We start from the raw sequence: 20,017 nt of genomic DNA, 5'->3' as shown, positions 1-20,017 counted from the left end.
GGCAACATGTTTACAGTCATCAACAGTCCATTGTCGGTGTTGGCAAGCCCAGGTGAGGTGTAAAGCTTTGTATCGTGCAGTCATCAAGGGTACACGAGTGAGCCTTGGGCTTCAAAAGCCCATATCAATGATGTTTTGTTGAATGGTTCACACGCTGACACTCGTTAATGGTTCAGCATTGAAATCTGCAGCAATTTTCAGAAGGGTTGCACTTCTGTCATGTTGAATGATTCTCTTCAGTCATTGTTGGTCCCATTCTTGCAGGATCTTTTTCTGGATGCAGCGATGTCTGAGATCTGATATTTTACCAGACTCCTGATATTCACCGTACACTTGTGAAATGTTCATACAGGAAAATCCCCACTTTATTGCTACCTCGGAGATGTTGTGTCCCATTCCTCATGCACTGTCTATACCACTACATTGGAACTCACTTAAGTCTTCATAACCTGCCATTGTAGTAGCAATAACCAATCTAACAACTGTGCCAGACACTTGTGGCCTTATATAGGCACAGCCGAGCACAGTGCTGTATTCTACCTGTTTACATATATTTGTATTTGAATATGGATGTGTCTAGGGAATTAATATCCGTCTTGTCTGAAATAAAGAATACACTACTTGGCCCTGGCGGGGCACAGGGGGCGAGGGGAGGGGGCAGGGGGCTGGAGGTACTGTTACAACTGAACCCTCAAGGAAATGAAATGTTCGAGGAACTTTTTTAAAGGGATCCAGGTAGCTGGACAGTTTACAAAACCCTGTAAGAAAGATATTGTGATTTTTCTTATGAAACTATGACAGAGTGCAGATTTCCGAGTAGTGACCATAATGTGCTTTTACCAGCATGTGAGAAAGACTTTTTTGCAGATGATCATCAACAGCCTTGTTTGGTTTCTGTGAAAAAAAAAATCTTCTGAATAACTTCCAAGGTAAGCACAGAAGCTGCCATTCTAGTCTGAGCAACATAATACAACTGGAAGCAACATAAAAAGGGTCTCTCCTTTGTAGCAGGTACCTCCTCACAGCAAGCAACCAAATGTTGAAGAGGTTGAAGAAAAGAGCAAATAATATGGGTATTAAATTTTTCATTAATAAAGCTGTGCAAGTCAATTTTAATGTGTCCCTGTATTGTTTCACCACACATAATGCGCCCTGAGGAGGTCTGCTCCAACTTCTAAGGGTTTGGTTAGGTTCCTGTAGTGAGTTGGGAAGAATAGAGAAATATTTTTTGGTCCCACCTCAGTTGTTGTTGTAGCATATTTGGATTCACACAATCTTCATATCCTAAAAAAGATAAATGCCATTTATCAAGACAGCATTAGACTGACTACTGAAGATTAGAGAAGCAGCCCCCATACTCATCTCTGTATTGAGGCTGGGAAGCCACTACATTCCATCCAGCAGAAGCTCCTCATGATGTGACATTGGTGCAGATATTGTGCTGTCGCCTGCATATTCATCAGTTGCCCAATCACATTTTGTGTGCATGACACCCATTCATCCTGAAGACTTTTGTAGTTCAAATGAAGCATCATTTACCTAACTTAACTGTACCAAGCATAAGTATTTTTTTTATCAGTATTGTTCCTTTGTCATTAAGTGAGATTGCATAGTGGTCAGCATGCTGGATTCACATTCAGGAGGATGATGATTTAAATCTGTGTACAATTATCCAAATTTAGGTTTTCTGTGCTTCCCTTAAATTGCTCCAAAAAATGTTGGGGTGGTTCCTTCAAAAGCATGCCCAATTTCCTTCCCCACCCTTGACAAACTCCGAGCTTTTGCTCTATATCTAGTGACCTCATTTTTGATGGGATGTTAAACCCTAATATTCCTTCCTTCTTTTTCTGTTCTGTTATTAGGTGAAATTTATTATTACGTAAAAAATTGTATTTATTTTGCACATCATTCTACAAATGTGCAGCACTTTCATTGTTTTGGTGGACTGTTGCATGCTGCTCCTGCACATGTGGACATGTACTGCAGTGTACTTTCATATTCACTCACTACATCTGCACTCAGCTGGTATGCTAAGTTGTTTAATTGATCTGGGTCTGCATTGATGTCATATGCTTCTTTGAAAGCCTGAAAACCAAATAAAAATAAATCAGATTGTGAACTCTTCATATCATAGGCAATATGGAAAATAAAAACTTTCTGCAGTAATCTATTAAGTGTTCAAGTTTCCTCAAAGACAGCTATAAATAGTACAGTTAAGATAGCTCATACATATTTTCTCATGTTATTTGTACATGTTGGGAATATAGAAAAAATAGTAGCATTTTGATTTGTTTCATTCACTGTTGGATGAGGTGGGTTCTGTTTACCAGTTTTTAAATCATCGTATTTAGATTATTTACGCACATGCACAGTAAGTACTCACTTGTTTACTAAATGAAAATAAAAACAAAAGGCATTCCATGCATACATAACCAGATGTTTATGAAAGCTATGAGGTTTCAGTGCTCATGCATTGCTAGTATACGCTTTGTGTGAAGGCTTAATTTTGAACAATCATTAATGAATGATGTTAAAAGCTAGGCATTGTTGTGAGTGACATTGTAATAATGTAACCTGCAACCATAATGAGAGTGTGAGAGCACAGAGGTGTGAAAGGTCAGAACAGGAATGTGGATTTGCATGTAGTGTATTTGCTATTGTTAGGTCCTTTCATGTAGACAAAGTAAAATGTCTAATGCTGTGGCATCAATCAATAATTATTTCATTTAATTTTAGTGGAATATGCAAGCAGCATCTACCTTGTCTTTTATTGCAGACCAGAAATTACTACAAATAAATGTCGGTTATTAATTTATATCTGGATTTCATAATTTTAGACTGTACTAATGTGGAACTCATGGAAGAGTTAACTAATCCCACTCCTGTGACAAATGCAACAGTGTTGTAAAGTGACACCTTAGCACCAGTCTTGAAGATGTTTACAGTCACAAAGGTGGTGAACAAAACAATGTGAACAATCTTCAGTTCTGGTCAATCACAAAATATCTTTGTGTAGTGAATGAGCAGTATAAGCACAATGGTGTATTGATAGAATTTGAAGTCAATGTTACATAGGATATTTAATAGTGACTTTAAAAGTGTTCATTTGTATACTGTTATTACAGTTACAATCACTGATAATTATGACAGGATGTGGAAAAACAGAATTGATATCAAGTGATATGGAAACAATAAATATAAATGTAGAGTGTATGGTGTATAATAATGAATAAAAACTGCAATGTTGCAAAGTTAATTGGCTAAGATCGAGGATGCATAAATGCATACAGAATGTGACAAAATTTAACTTCTCAGAGTAGGCATAAGTAGGATAGTGGATTTAAATATCTGTTGTCTGGAATGGGTTGAAAACAGTCACCTCTGCATACAGTAGGTCTTATTAATTTATAGGCTTGTAAAGAAAAATTGAAAATTCCCATCCCATGCAAAGCATAATTAATTTATTCTCCTTTTACATATTCATGGTTCATCACTCTATGTACTATCTTCAGTGATTTGTTTGTTATTCTGCCTGAATATTTTTTTTTTTTTTTTTTGACCTGACAACATATTCTGGACTTTCATATGAAATTTGCTTAGGTATTTCTGTATAAAAAGACGTGATAATTTGACATTAATTTAAATGAGCCTCAGGGGCTCAGAAGCCTTGTGACAGTATTGGATGAAAATTTCATGACCTCTGCTATCAGGAGCAGAATTGTAGGGTTCCCCTTAATAGGTCAAGTATGCAGGAAGCAGCTACTACACTAGTTGAGTACATGTGGTGTGCACATGGGGTTTTTTTAGGTTAGAGGACCCCTCCCTTGAGAGCAAACACGTTTTGCCTGTAAAATCGGCCACAGCAACCTCAGAGAGTCTTGGTCCTCACAGTTCAGAGATAGAAAAGATTATTATGATTTTAGTAAATTGCAGGAGCATCCAAGGAAAGGTCCCAGAATTTGTATCACTTATTGAAGGTTATAATGCACAGATAGTATTGGGAACAGAAAGCTGGTTGAAGTGAGACGTCAATGACAACGAAATCCTAAGTTCAGATGGGAATGTTTATCGTAGGGATAGGTTAGTCACCAATGGTGGCGTGTTTATTGCAGTAAAGAAATTGATAAAATCTAGCAAGGTTATCACGGATTCTGAATGTGAATTAATCTGGATGAAATTGAGTATCAAAGAATGGTCAAAAATGGTGATCGGATGCTTTTATAGACCACCTGGGTCAGGATCTGCAGTTGTAGAATGCTTCAGACAGAGCTTGCAGAATATCATTAGTAATTTTCCTGAGCATGCCGTTGTAGTAGAGGGTGACTTCAACTTGCCAGGTATAGATTGGAAGTGTTATGGCATCAAAACTGGTGCCACAGACAGGGAATCGTGTGGCCTTGTTCTGGATGTAAATTACCTTGAGTAGATAGTTAGAGAACCAACTCGTGATGGTAACATCTTGAACCTTTTGGCAACAAACAGACCTGAACTTACTGAATCAGTTAATGCAGAGGAAGGTATCAATGATCGTAAGGCTGTGACAGCATCTATGACGACAGGTCCTAAAAGGAATGTTAAGAAAGGTAGGAAGACATATTTGCTCAGTAAGGGTGACAGGATACAAATTTCAGAATATCTCAGCAGTCAGCATCAAATATTCGGTGATGAGGATGAAGATGTGGAGAACAAATGGAAAATTTTCAAATGCATCATTCAATATGCCCTAGACAAGTATGTTCCGAGTAAGTTTTTAATGGATGAAAAGCTCCACCATGATTTAATAGCCATCTTAGAAAAGCGCTACACAAACAAAGAGCACTTCATGTCAGATTTGTGAGAAGTAAAAACCTAGCTGAACAAACAAAAACTGAACAAAGTGAAAATAAGCAAAAGGAGAGCAATGAGAGAAGCGTTCAATGATTTCGAAAGTTAAGATGTTGTCAACCGACCTGAGTAAAAACCTTAAGAGATTTTGGTCATATGTAAAATCAGTAAGTGGGTCAAAATCATCTATTCATTCTCTCAGCAACCACACCGGCATCAAAACAGAAGATAACAGAGAGAGGGCCAAAACACTGAATTCGGTTTCCCAAAGTTGTTTCACCACGGAAGATTGTAACACTGCCCCTCCTTTCAATTGTTGTGCGAACATCAAAATTGCAGATATTGAGATAATCGATAGCGGAATTTCAATGCAGCTACAATCGCTTAGTAGTGGAAAGGCTTCAGGACCAGATGAGATACCTATAAGATCCTATAAAGATTATGCAAAAGAACTTACTCCCCTTCTAGCAGTAATTTATCATAGATCGCATTAGCAACAAATGGTACCTAACACTTGGAAAAAAAAAGTGCAGGTCATTCTCATTTTTAAGAGAGGCCGTAAGACAGATCCACACAATTATAGACCTATATCAATGATGTCAATCTGTTGTAGAATTATGGAACATGTTTTATGCTCAAGAATTATGACGTTCTTGGAAAATGAACAGCTCCTCTATAAAAACCAACATGGATTACGCAAACAGAGATCCTGCGAAACTTAGCTCACTCTGTTCCTCCACGAGATCCACAGTGAAGAGGACAATGGTGCTCAACTCATGCCATGTTCCTCAATTTCAGTAAGGCATTTGACACCCTCCTGCATCGCCATTTAAGGGAAAAAATACGAGCTTATGGAGTATCGGAGCAGACCTGCGATTGAATTCAAGACTTTCTTGCAGATAGAGCTCATCACACCACTCTTAACAGAACTAAATTGACAGATGTAAAAGTAATATTCGGAGTACCACGTCGAAGTGTGATAGGACCGTTGCTGTTCACAATATGTGTTAATGATCTAGTAGAAAGCGTCAGATGCTCTTTAAGGCTATTTGCAGATGCAGTTCTCTATACAAATGTAGCAAATGCCAGAAGATAGTAAGAATTTGCAGAATGACCTGCAGAGAATTGATGAATGGTGCAGACTCTGGGAGTTGACCCTGAACATAAATAAATGTAACATATTGCGCATTCATAGGGAAAGAAATCCACTACTGTATGGCTACACTATTGATGACAAAACAGCTGGAGACAATGTGTGCCATAAAATATCTAGGTGTCACTATCCAGAGCGACCTTAAGTGGAATGACCATATAAAACAGATAGTGGGAAAATCAGACACAAGACTCAGATTCATCAGAAGAATCTTAAGGAAATGTAACTCATCCACAAAAGAAGTGGCTTATAAGGCACTTGTTTGCCAGATTCTTGAGTATTGTTCATCTATCTGGGATCCCTTTCAGGACTGATAGAGGAGATAGAGAAGATACAACAAAGAGAGGCGCGTTTTATCACAGGATCATTTAGCAGGCGAGAGAGCGTTACAGAGATGCTAAACAAACTCCACTGGCAGACTTTACAAGAGAGTCATTGTGCATCACAGAGAGATTTGCTGCTGAAATTTCGGGACAGCACTTTTCAGGAGGAGTAAGACAACATATTACTCCCCCCCCCCCCTGCCCCCTCCCCCACATATATCTCGTGTATTGACCACAAGCAGGAAATTCGAGAAATTAGAGCCAATACAGAGGCTTACCAACAGTCGTTCTTCTCAAGCACTATTAACGAGTGGAACAGGGTTGGAGGGATCAGATGGTGGTACTGAAAGCACCCTCTGCCACACTCCATTCGGTGACTTATAGAGTATGATGTAGATGTATAGATAAAAGTTGAAGTTACATGTAGTGGGGATTACTGAAGTTCAATGGCTGCATGAACAGGACATAAAATTGGGGAGAAAAGAAATTTGGGGCATCATTTGACTAAAAGAAGGGATCAGTTGATAGGACACATTCTGAGACATGAAGGAACTTAGTGTGAGAGGGCAGTGTGGCGATTGAAAATTCAGAGGGAAACCAAGAAACAACCACAGTAATCAGGTTTAAATGGATGTGGGTTACAGTTGTTATTCAGAAATGAAAAGGTTTCTATGATAGAGTAGCAGGGAAGGCTACGTCCAACCAGTTTTCGGTTTGAAGACAACAGCAGAAGCTGAAGAATATGATACATATAACAGCACAGTAGCTGATATCATAAGCTTTTTGTTTTCATGATGAACAAAATAAAATCTGCATATACTAGTTAAACAGCATCAGTGAAGAAAATATGTGTCTTGATACGTCTAATACAGTAAGATAACAGTGCCAAAAATGGTAACACCCTAAAATTCCAATATGAAATAGCGATTTCCAGTCTGAAATGAAAGAAAAATAGAAAATATCTTGTCATTTTCAGGTCACAAGGAACACAACTGATAACAAAGTGTAACAGTACACCTTTCTTATTTTGCCAAACAGTATTGTGATATGAAATTAGAATTATATATTAATACCTTCAGCTGCTGACAGGCATTGATACATATGAACAGGGACAGGTGAAAATGTGTGCCCCGACCTGGACTCGAACCCGGGATCTCCAGCTTATATGGCAGATGCTCTATCCATCTGAGACACTGACGGCACAGAGGATAGTGCAACTGCAGGGCCTATCTCGTGCACACCTCCCGTGAGACACACATTCTCACCTTATATGTCCACACACTACATTTGTAGTGTCCCTACCCAACACACTCATTACTCATGGAAGACATTCTTACCAAGTCCCGTAAGGGTATGGGTAATATGTGTGCATCCGCACAGAAGAGGAAGGTCATGGCTGGTATTGCCAGAACTATATACTTATATGGATGACCTGCAGCCTTCTGGAATGAAAGAAACTTCCACATGAGAAAAATATATTAAAAACAAAGATTCCAAGACTTACCAAGTGGGAAAGCGCCGGTAGACAGGCACAATAAATAAAACACACAAACACACACACAGAATTTCTAGCTTTCGCAACTGACGGTTGCTTCTTCAGAAAAAGAGGGAAGGAGAGAGAAACACAAAAGGATGTGGGTTTTAAGGGAGAGGGTGAGGAGTCATTCCAATCCCAGGAGCGGAAAGACTTACCTTAGGGGGAAAAAAGGACAGGTGTACACTCGCACACCCACATATCCATCCGGACATACACATCTACATCTACATCTACATTCGTACTCCGCAAGCCACCTGACGGTGTGTGGCAGAGGATACCCTGAGTACCTCTATCGGTTCTCCCTTCTATTCCAGTCTCGTATTGTACGTGGAAAGAAGGATTGTCGGTATGCTTCTGTTTGGGCTCTAATCTCTCTGATTTTATCCTCATGGTCTCTTTGCGAGATATACGTAGGAGGGAGCAATATACTGCTTGACCCTTCGGTGAAGGTATGTTCTCGAAACTTTAACAAAAGCCCGTACCGAGCTACTGAGCGTCTCTCCTGCAGAGTCTTCCACTGGAGTTTATCTATCATCTCCGTAACGCTTTCGCAATTACTAAATGATCCTGTAACGAAGCGCGCTGCTCTCCGTTGGATCTTCTCTATCTCTTCTATCAACCCTACCTGGTGCGGATCCCACACTGCTGAGCAGTATTCAAGCATTGGGCGAACAAGCGTACTGTAACCTACTTCCTTTGTTGTCGGATTGCATTTCCTTAGGATTCTTCCAATGAATCTCAGTCTGGCATCTGCTTTACCGACGATCAACTTTATATGATCATTCCATTTTAAATCACTCCTAATGCGTACTCCCAGATAATTTATGGAATTAACTGCTTCCGGTTGCTGACCTGCTATTTTGTAGCTAAATGATAAGGGACATATCTTTCTATGTATTCGCATCACATTACACTTCGCTACATTGAGATTCAATTGCCATTCCGTGCACCATGCGTCAATTCGCTGCAGATCCTCCTGCATTTCAGTACAATTTTCCATTGTTGCAACCTCTCGATACACCACAGCATCATCTGCAAAAAGCCTCAGTGAACTTCCGATGTCATCCACCAGGTCATTTATGTATATTGTGAATAGCAACGGTCCTATGACACTCCCCTGCGGCACACCTGAAATCACTCTTACTTCGGAAGACTTCTCTCCATTGAGAATGACGTGCTGCGTTCTGTTATCTAGGAACTCCTCAATCCAATCACACAATTGATCTGATAGTCCGTATGCTCTTACTTTGTTCATTAAACGACTGTGGGGAACTGTGTCAAACGCCTTGCGGAAGTCAAGAAACACGGCATCTACCTGTGAACCCGTGTCTAAGGCCCTCTGAGTCTCGTGGACGAATAGCGCGAGCTGGGTTTCACACGATCGTCTTTTTCGAAACCCATGCTGATTCCTACAGAGTAGATTTCTAGTCTCCAGAAAAGACATTATACTCGAACATAATACGTGTTCCAAAATTCTACAACTGATCGACGTTAGAGATATAGGTCTATAGTTCTGCACATCTGTTCGACGTCCCTTCTTGAGAACGGGGATGACCTGTGCCCTTTTCCAATCCTTTGGAACGCTTCGCTCTTCTAGAGACCTACGGTACACCGCTGCAAGAAGGGGGGCAAGTTCCTTCGCGTACTCTGTGTAAAATCGAACTGGTATCCCATCAGGACCAGCAGCCTTTCCTCTTTTGAGCGATTTTAATTGTTTCTCTATCCCTCTGTCGTCTACTTCGATATCTACCATTTTGTCAACTGTGCGACAATCTAGAGAAGGAAGCACAGTGCAGTCTTCCTCTGTGAAACAGCTTTGGAAGAAGACATTTAGTAATTCGGCCTTTAGTCTGTCATCCTCTGTTTCAGTACCATTTTGGTCACAGAGTGTCTGGACATTTTGTTTTGATCCACCTACCGCTTTGACATAGAACCAAAATTTGATAGGATTTTCTGCCAAGTCAGTACATAGAACTTTACTTTCGAATTCATTGAAAGCCGCTCGCATAGCCCTCCTCACACTACATTTCGCTTCGCGTAATTTTTGTTTGTCTGCAAGGCTTTGGCTATGTTTATGTTTGCTGTGAAGTTCCCTTTGCTTCCGCAGCAGTTTTCTAACTCGGTTGTTGTACCACGGTGGCTCTTTCCCATCTCTTTCGATCTTGCTTGGCACATACTCATCTAACGCATATTGTTCCATGGTTTTGAACTTTGTCCACTGATCCTCAACACTATCTGCACTTGAGACAAAACTTTTGTGTTGAGCCGTCAGGTACTCTGTAATCTGCTTTTTGTCACTTTTGCTAAACAGAAAAATCTTCCTACCTTTTTTAATATTTCTATTTACGGCTGAAATCATCGACGCAGTAACCGCTTTATGATCGCTGATTCCCTGTTCTGCATTAACTGATTCAAATAGTTCGGGTCTGTTTGTCACCAGAAGGTCTAATATATTATCGCCACGAGTCGGTTTTCTGTTTAACTGCTCAAGGTAGTTTTCAGATAAAGCACTTAAAAATATTTCACTGGATTCTTTGTCCCTTCCACCCGTTATGAACGTTTGAGTCTCCCAGTCTATATCCGGCAAATTAAAATCTCCACCCAGAACTATAACATAGTGGGGAAATCTACTCGAAATATTTTCCAAATTATTTTTCAGGTGCTGAGCCACAACAGCTGCTGAGCCCGGGGGCCTATAGAGACATCCAATTACCATGTCTGAGCCTGCTTTAACCGTGAACTTCACCCAAATCATTTCACAATTCGAATCTCCGTCAATTTCCTTCGATACTATTGCACTTCTTATCGCTATAAACACGCCTCCCCCTTCACTGTCCAGCCTATCTCTGCGGTATACATTCCAATCAGAGTTTAGTTTTTCATTACTGTTTACGTCTGGTTTCAGCCAACTTTCTGTTCCTAGTACTATATGGGCGTTGTGACCGTTTATTAATGAGAGCAGTTCTGGGACCTTTCTATAGACGCTCCTGCAGTTTACTATTAGCACATTAATATTGTTATTCCTTGTTGCATTTTGCCTACTCCTGCCTTGCCGCGTCTCAGGAGGCGTCTTGTCGGGCCTAGGGAGGGAATTCTCTAACCTAAAAAAAACCCATGTGCACTCCACACGTACTCCGCTACCCTCGTAGCCGCTTCCGGCGTGTAGTGCACGCCTGACCTATTCAGGGGGACCCTACATTTCTCCACCCGATAGCGGAGGTCGAGAAATTTGCACCCCAGCTCTCCGCAGAATCGTCTGAGCCTCTGGTTTAAGCCTTCCACTCGGCTCCAAACCAGAGGACCGCGATCGGTTCTCGGAACGATACTACAAATAGTTAGCTCTGATTCCACCCCGCAAGCAAGGCTTTCCACTTTCACCAACTCCGCCAACTGCCTGTACGAACTGAGGATGACCTCTGAACCCAGACGGCAAGAGTCATTGGTGCCGACATGAGCAACAATTTGCAGTCGGGTGCACCCAGTGCTCTCTATCGCTACCGTTAGGGCCTCCTCCACATCTCGGATGAGACCCCCCGGCAAGCAGACAGAGTGAACACTGGCCTTCTTCCCCGACCTTTCCGCTATTTCCCTAAGGGGCTCCATCACCCGCCTAACGTTGGAGCTCCCAATAACTAATAAACCCCTCCCCCCGTGTGCCTGCTCGGACCTTGCTGAAGGAGCATCCACATGTCCACTCACAGGCAGAGAGGGCGATGCCACACGGCCAGCCTCCACATTGACCCTCCGCCTCGTGCGCCGCGAACGCCGCTGAACCCACCACTCCCCTTGGGGAGAGGGTGGCCCAACCGTGCCCGGTACCCGCGAAGATGTCTCGACAGCAGGGACAGTGGGTGAAGCATCTAACACCTGGGGTGCACCATGCGACGCACCAGACTCCCCACTGCCGCTACACTCCGAGGCAGCAGCCTGAAGACGGCTGACCGCGGCCATCAACACGCTCAGCTGTTCGCGAAGAGTGGCCAGCTCCTCCTGCGTCCGTACACAGCAGCCACACATCCTAGCCAGACATTTATAAAGGCAAAGAGTTCGGGCAGAGATGTCAGTCGAGGCGGAAGTACAGAGGCAAAGAAGTTGTTGAAAGACAGGTGAGGTATGAACGGCGGCAACTTGAAATTAGCGGAGGTTGAGGCCTGGCGGATATCGAGAAGAGAGGATATAGTGAAGGGTAAGTTCCCATCTCCGGAGTTCGGATAGGTTGGTGTTGGTGGGAAGTATCCAGATAACCCGGACGGTGTAACACTGTGCGAAGATGTGCTGGCCGTGCACCAAGGCATGTTTAGCCACAGGGTGACCCTCATTACCAACAAACACTGTCTGCCTGTGTCCATTCATGCGAATGGACAGTTTGTTGCTGGTCATTCCCACATAGAAAGCGTCACAGTGTAGGCAGGTCATTTGGTAAATCACGTGGGTGCTTTCACACGTGGCTCTGCCTTTGATCGTGTACACCTTCCGGGTTACAGGACTGGAGTAGGTGGTGGTGGGAGGGTGCATAGGACAGGTTTTACACCGGGGACGGTTACAAGGGTAGGAGCCAGAGGGTAGGGAAGGTGGTTTGGGGATTTCATAGGGATGAACCAAGAGGTTACGAAGGTTAGGTGGACGGCGGAAAGACACTCTTGGTGGAGTGGGGAGGATTTCATGAAGGATGGATCTCATTTCAGGGCAGGATTTTAGGAGGTCGTATCCCTGCTGGAGAGCCACATTCAAGGTCTGATCCAGTCCTGGGAAGTATCCTGTCACAAGTGGGGCACTTTTAGGGTTCTTCTGTGAGAGGTTCTGGGTTTGAGGGGATGAGGAAGTGTCTCTGGTTATTTGCTTCTGTACCAGGTCGGGAGGGTAGTTGCGGGATGCGAAAGCTGTTTTCAGGTTGTTGGTGTAATGGTTCAGGGATTCAGGACTGGAGCAGATTCATTTGCCACGAAGGCCTAGGCTGTAGGGAAGGGACCGTTTGATATGGAATGGGTGGCAGTTGTCATAATGGAGGTACTGTTGCTTGTTGGTGGGTTTGATGTGGACGGATGTGTGAAGCTGGCCATTGGACAGATGGAGGTCAACGTCAAGGAAACTGGCATGGGATTTGGAGTAGGACCAGGTGAATCTGATGGAACCAAAGGAGTTGAGGTTGGAGAGGAAATTCAGGAGTTGTTCTTCACTGTGCGTCCAGATCATGAAGATGTCATCAATAAATCTGTACCAAACTTTGGGTTGGCAGGCTTGGGTAACCAAGAAGGCTTCCTGTAAGCGACCCATAAATAGGTTGGCATACGAGGGGGCCATCCTGGCACCCATGGCTGTTCCCTTTAATTGTTGGTATGTCTGGCCTTCAAAAGTGAAGAAGCTGTGGGTCAGGATGAAGCTGGCTAAGGTGACGAGGAAAGAGGTTTTAGGTAGGGTGGCAGGTGATCGGCGTGAAAGGAAGTGCTCCATTGCAGCGAGACCCTGGACATGCGGGATATTTGTGTATAGGGAAGTGGCATCAATGGTTACAAGGATGGTTTCCGGGGGTAACAGACTGGGTAAGGATTCCAGGAGTTCGAGAAAGTGGTTGGTTTCTTTGATGAAGGATGGGAGACTGCATGTAATGGGTTGAAGGTGTTGATCTACGTAGGCAGAGATACGTTCTGTGGGGGCTTGGTAACCAGCTACAATGGGGCGGCCAGGATGTTTGGGTTTGTGAATTTTAGGAAGTAGGTAGAAGGTAGGAGTGCGAGGTGTCGGTGGGGTGAGGAGTTTGATGGAGTCAGGTGAAAGGTTTTGTAGGGGGCCTAAGGTTCTGAGGATTCCTTGAAGCTCCGCCTGGACCTCAGGAATGGGATTACCTTTGCAAACTTTGTATGTAGAGTTGTCTGAAAGCTGACGCAGTCCCTCAACCACATACTCCCGACGATCAAGTAGCACGGTCGTGGAACCCTTGTCAGCCGGAAGAATGATGATGGATCGGTCAGCTTTCAGATCACAGATAGATTGGGCTTCGGCTGTGGTGATGTTGGGAGTAAGACTAAGGTTTTTCAAGAAAGATTGAGAGGCAAGGCTGGAAGTGAGAAATTCCTGGAAGGTTTGGTGAGGGTGATTTTGAGGAAGAGGAGGTGGGTCCCGCTGTGATGGAGGATGGAACTGTTCCAGGCAGGGTTCAATTTGGATAGTGTCTTGGGGAGTTGGATCATTAGGAGTGGGATCAGGATTATTTTTCTTCATGGCAAAGTGATATTTCCAGCAGAGGCTACGAGTGTGTCCATCAGAACTGAAGTCAGTATCTTACTTTGCAAAGTTTCAAGTGATTTACATTAACAACCATTAACTGAACTATCTCAGCATGTTGTGCAATATCCACCAAGCATATCAGCATGAAAGTTTATCAGAACTAATACACAGTATACATATAAATTCAATGTCATTGTATATGTGAAACCCTACTCTTCCTTCCTTAAGTAATATAATTCACAGAGAGCCACATGATGTTGTTCCGGGCTTACTGCCAATCCTGAATAAGACGAGTCACTTTTTTATGATAAAGTTTAGCAGCTTGAGATCTAACAACAGTTCATGTGGGTATGAATGGCAGGTCCAGAATCTCTCTCAGATGTTCGAGCATTTGTTCTCCCTCCCTCCCTCCCTCCATCCCTCCCTCCCTCTCTCCCTCCCTCCCTCCCTCCCTCCCTCCCTCCCTCCCTCCCTTCAACCCTCTCTCCCTCCCTCCCTCCCTCTCTACCTCCTTCTCCCCCACTCCCACCCCCCACAAACAGTGGAGGCTTTGAAACTTCCTGGCAGATTAAAACTGTGTGCCCGACAGAGACTCGAACTTGGGACCTTTGCCTTTCGCGGGCAAATGCTCTACCAACTGAGCTACCGAAGCACGACTCACGTCCGGTACTCACAGCTTTACTTCAGCCAGTATCCATCTCCTACCTTCCAAACTTTACAGAAGCTCTTCTGCGAACCTTGCAGAACTAGCACTCCTGAAAGAAAGGATACTGTGGAGACATGGCTTAGCCACAGCCTGGGGGATGTTTCCAGAATGAGATTTTCACTCTGCAGCAGAGTGTGCGCTGATATGAAACTTCCTGGCAGATTAAAACTGTGTGCCCGACCGAGACTCGAACTCGGGACCTTTGCCTTTAAGCGGGCAAGTGCTCTACCAACTAAGCTACCGAAGCACGACTCATGTCCGGTACTCACAGCTTTACTTCTGCCAGTATCCGTCTCCTACCTTCCAAACTTTACAGAAGCTCTTCTGCAAACCTTGCAGAACTAGCACTCCTGAAAGAAAGGATACTGTGGAGACATGGCTTAGCCACAGCCTAGGGGATGTTTCCACAGTATCCTTTCTTTCAGGAGTGCTAGTTCTGCAAGGTTCGCAGAAGAGCTTCTGTAAAGTTTGGAAGGTAGGAGACGGATACTGGCAGAAGTAAAGCTGTGAGTACCGGACGTGAGTCGTGCTTCGGTAGCTCAGTTGGTAGAGCACTTGCCCGCGAAAGGCAAAGGTCCCGAGTTCGAGTCTCGGTCGGGCACACAGTTTTAATCTGCCAGGAAGTTTCATATCAGCGCACACTCCACTGCAGAGTGAAAATCTCATTCAGTGGAGGCTTTGGTTAAGGGATTTGCAGATCCAGAGGATGTTGCAGAGGACAGTGCCCAGCTACTGAATGCGATGCGAGAAGGACCCAAATGGTAGAGCCACTGAACGAGCAGCTGAGGTCACGAGTGTGATGGCATGTTACTGCTGGTCCCAGTTTGGTGGTGGCCATTAATGGGTTTAAACATCTGGAAGTTGTCAAAACCTCATGTGCGCAGTAGTTGTAGCACAGTTAGCTATGGGACAATTGCACCAGGTATATGCTCTTGGGAATGACATCTGTGTATGTGTGGGGAGTGGGAGGGGAAAGGGTGGGGGGACATAGGGATGGACTAGGAGGACAAGGATATTGTGTAGGTGGATGTACGATGGAATAGGTTGAGGTCCTTGGTATGGAATAAGTTGTATTTCAGGTGGCTACAGTCTATTTGTTAACATATGAACATTGTTTGGTTACAAAGCACAATAAGTAGGGGATAAAACCAAAGCAAAAGGGTACTTTACCTCATCATCATCAAACTGGCAGTACAGGATATTTTCTGTAGCTGATATACGCCGCAGACAGCTATAAGTGTTGTTACGTGAATCCTGGCATTTACAAGAACCATCGACGGAGCAATACTGCAAAATTTATAGAAAATTGTGTACCTTGGTGCATATGAAAATTTATTTACATTACATACTATTATTAATGGCAATACCTGTTTAAATACTGACTTTTCATGTCATTACAGAGACAAAAATTTTAAATATGGACGATAATTGTCATAAATCCTATTCTTCTCATCAATTTTCGAGATTACCCAGTCTTACTATAAATTAAAATAGACATGGTGCTGGTGTAATATTCTACAATATTGTAATATATAATATTGTACAATATTGCACCAGTGATGTGTGGTTTTTCATTCAAAATGTACCCGAGACTGACAGATCCGTTAGTTAATGCAATAACTGAGTCTCATAACAAGTGCTCCACTGTAGTATTAAGTTAAAGTATCATCCAAATTATCCTCAGATTAATATTTGCCTATCGTAGAAGCATATAGCTTACTTAACCAATTAAATTCTTGAGCAATAAACTAAGGTAGATAAAAAAGGCCCTTAAAGAGAAGATACAAAGTTAAGAAGCTCTGCATCCTGTCCAAGATGGGTAAATTAGGATTGATTGACTGCCATGTCTTCCACTGCCAATGGCATCATTGGATGTGGTATGGAGGAACATGGGGTCACACACCACTCTCCCAGCTGCTGTTGGCTTTCTTAACCTCAGAGCCACTATTTCTCATTCAAGTATCTCTTCAGTTGGCCTCATGAGGCTGAGTGTACCCAGTAACCAGTCCACCCACTAAGAAAAAATCCCTAGCAGTACTGGGAATTGAACCTGGACCTCTGTGTTGCAGCCAGACATGCTGACCACTGTGCTATGGAGCCAGGCTCAAAGCTAAAAAGGCTCATAAAATATGCAATACAGCAGACGTATTGCTTGATAAGTAGGTCTGACATCTAGAGGATCAGTGAAATAAGGGCACCGCCCAATCATTCTCAATGTTCCATAGAGCTCATCATAGATGATAATCTCTGGGATGTGGAGTGTTTATAATATAATAGATAAATGCCTCAATGTGTACTGAGAAGGGAGTGCTGCATTCATTTCACTGCAGGGGAAAAACAGATAAAAGGTTGACAGGCAAAACCAAACAATAGGAAGGCCAGGATGGAATAACAAAAATGTTATGAGCTAAAATGTGTGGCAGTCTTTATAACTGAATGTACAATGGTCTTTTCATTGTGCCTGTCTATGACTCCTCATTTCCTCTGTATGGTGAGTAGTGATCTATTGTTTTCATAATATTGTTATAAACAGAGAAATTAAAAATTAGTGACCTATCCCTGGCTGTAGCTGCTCATGTAAAAACACCCACGAATGTATCTTTTCTTTGGTTGCTCAGCATATGAATTTTCTTGAACCAAAGCCACTTCCTAGACCATCTGAAATCTGTGATCATCCCTCTTCACTCACACATTATCATTCATTTCTCACTACACCAAGTCTACCACATGGTGTATCTACCATGAATCAAGTGTGTGCCAAACCTCACTTGAAAGTGTTTCTCCTCACCTTAATCAATTTCTTACTCAACAATGTCTTATTCACCCTTTAGAGTTAGCCAACACAGGTGTACAGCTGTCAGAACCAAAAATGGAAGTGAATGGAAAGCTATAGTTTGAAATTTTGTATACAGAGATCCTATAAGGCAGATTACTAGCTGTTCTTTTGTATATAATTTATCATAGTTTAGTTTCCGAGAGCCTTGATTTTTATATAAAAAACGTGTGAAGTATTTTAGATGTGTTCAAAGTTATAGAAAAAAGTTAGTCTAGAAAATATGCAGAATAATCTCATCTCAATGGACAACTGAGGTAATTCATATTCCTGACTAGCTTCTGTTGATAACAGAATCCACTCAAAAACTTTATTGGGATACAAGTAAGAATTCATAATAACTAAATGAAATTAAGCTAAAGTGATTTTCATCACAAGATTCTTAATCACCAAAAATATGCAAGATTTAAAATGAGTTCATTTGACATTAAGAAGAAACGGTTAAAATGTAAAGGTGCTGTACCAAGTTGAGCATCTCACAGATAACACTTTCTTTTATTTTAAGGCAGTGGCACTCAAATTTTCTCCAGCCACCTTGACATAAATTTATCCCTGTCTCCCTAAATCATGTTTCAAACAAACTAATTACTAGAATTCAGACAGGATACTACAGTCTAACAAAAAAGAGGAAAGGAAACAATGTGGCAGTTGCTGTTAGTTAATATCATTGGGAGTAATTGAGGATGATCTCTCAATATATAAGAATCTGACACAGTATTCCAAGATGGCTCATGTGGTACAAAACAAAGAGGAATTAAACATCAGTTTGTCTTGCTGACATAAAAATCATTAGATAATTTGGTTCCATAATAGAGAGTAATCTGGTGAGAAAGTGTGTCTAGACAACAAATATGTTATGAGCCTGTGGCATATTGACATAAATGTTGACGCCAAAGGTAAAGACAAGCCAGACAAAGGAGTTTTACATCACATTATGTCAAATCACATGAACCATATTTCACAGATGGGCCAGGAGACAATGTACAAATAGAGAATATGAATTTTATGTAAGAAAAAAACAAAAAGTTGACTTAATGAATATTACACTGTTAATGCTGATATGACTATAACCTAAAACATTAATTTTAAGAATTTCTGCAACGACAGATTTCAGTGGTGCAAATGAGTTCCAGTTCAATTCTATCTTAAATACCACTAATATATCCAAAAGAATTTAAAATGCTCAGGCACATTGTTAAATATATGTATATCGACTCTCATCTGTCCTGGTCTGAAGCACCTGTAGTCTTCGTAGAATGAGAAATGTTGGAAATGATAAAGGACATTAACTAATATATGAACTGTGAAACATTTGTCAAAATGTGAAGGTTCTTAAAGAGGTCTTTGAAAAATGTTCTAAGACCAATATCAGCTGTGGCACAGCAGAAACATGTCAGACAATGGATCCAAAGATCTCTGGTCCAATCCCTAGCCAATCTTAGGAGTTTTATCTCTCTCCAATCAGTTCTTTCCTGCCTCGCAATGTTGATTGATGCGAAAAGTGTTGACTCGTGGCTTGGTTCAAAGTCCACATTAAACTGTAAGCCCACCTGTAACTGCAAAGGTAAGTCAGTTCGAAGCTCAGAGGAAGGGACAGCAGACTACCTCCAAGAGGATCATGCCAGGTAAAACTCTGTGTTGTTAACCAAGCTTCAAAATGCCTCAAAATACTTCTTATAATTTCCCTCTAGCACAAGTAGAAATCAACATATCATTCTCTGTGGGATTAAACCAAAAGAAGTAAAAGTAGCTGTGGGAGTACTCCAGGGCAGTATTACAGGGCCATTACTATTTAAAATATATGTAAATGATTAGCAGATAACATCAGAAGCTCCTTGAAGCAATTTGTGGACAATCCAGTTGGTTGTAAAAAGGTTTCAGCATCAGAAAGCTGTTTCGAAATGCAGGAAGATCTTCAGAGGACTGACAATTGGTGAGGGATCTGGCAGTTGACAATTAACACAAATAAATGTAACATATTGAACATAAATTGCCAGAGAGACCCATTACTATTTGGTTACACTATTGATGAAACATCACTGAAAATGACAACAACCATAAAAATATCTAGGAGTAACTGACTAAAGCGGCATAAGTGTAATGATAATGTGAAACTAGTTTTAAGAAAAACAGATACCAGACTGATATTCATTGAAAGAATCTAAAGGAAATGTAATTGATCATGAGAGAGAGAGAGAGAGAGAGAGAGAGAGAAAGAGAAAGAGAGAGAGAGAGACTAATACAGAGTGATGTGTTTTGTCATGAATTAATGTAGTGATTATGAGAGCATTACAGAGATGCTCAGCAAACTCCAGCGGCAGGTGCTACAAGAGTGTTGTTATGCATCACTGAAAGAGATTTACTGTTAAAATTTCAAGGATGGGTGTTTCCAGAAAACTTGAGCATGTATTGCTGC

The 20,017-nt window shown here is 42.0% G+C and overlaps 1 protein-coding gene across 1 annotated transcript in view; it reads right to left on the bottom strand.

Annotated features, from left to right (window-relative positions):
- Nucleotides 1-1,766: 1,766 nt before the first annotated feature.
- LOC126336642 (N-acetylglucosamine-6-sulfatase-like) overlaps nt 1,767-20,017 on the bottom strand; it is a 119,044-nt gene continuing 100,793 nt past the window's right edge. Inside the window, exons 8-9 of the mRNA XM_050000565.1 lie at nt 15,939-16,055; nt 1,767-2,085 (exon numbers count right to left, since the gene is read on the bottom strand). Of these exons, the coding sequence (XP_049856522.1) occupies nt 1,930-2,085; nt 15,939-16,055 (273 nt within the window). The 3' untranslated portion in view covers nt 1,767-1,929. The remainder of the gene's footprint in view (nt 2,086-15,938; nt 16,056-20,017) is intronic.

The sequence above is a fragment of the Schistocerca gregaria genome, chromosome 2 (genome assembly GCF_023897955.1).
Source record: "Schistocerca gregaria isolate iqSchGreg1 chromosome 2, iqSchGreg1.2, whole genome shotgun sequence".
Lineage (NCBI taxonomy): Eukaryota > Metazoa > Arthropoda > Insecta > Orthoptera > Acrididae > Schistocerca > Schistocerca gregaria.
This window is presented reverse-complemented; position numbering and strand designations above follow the sequence as displayed.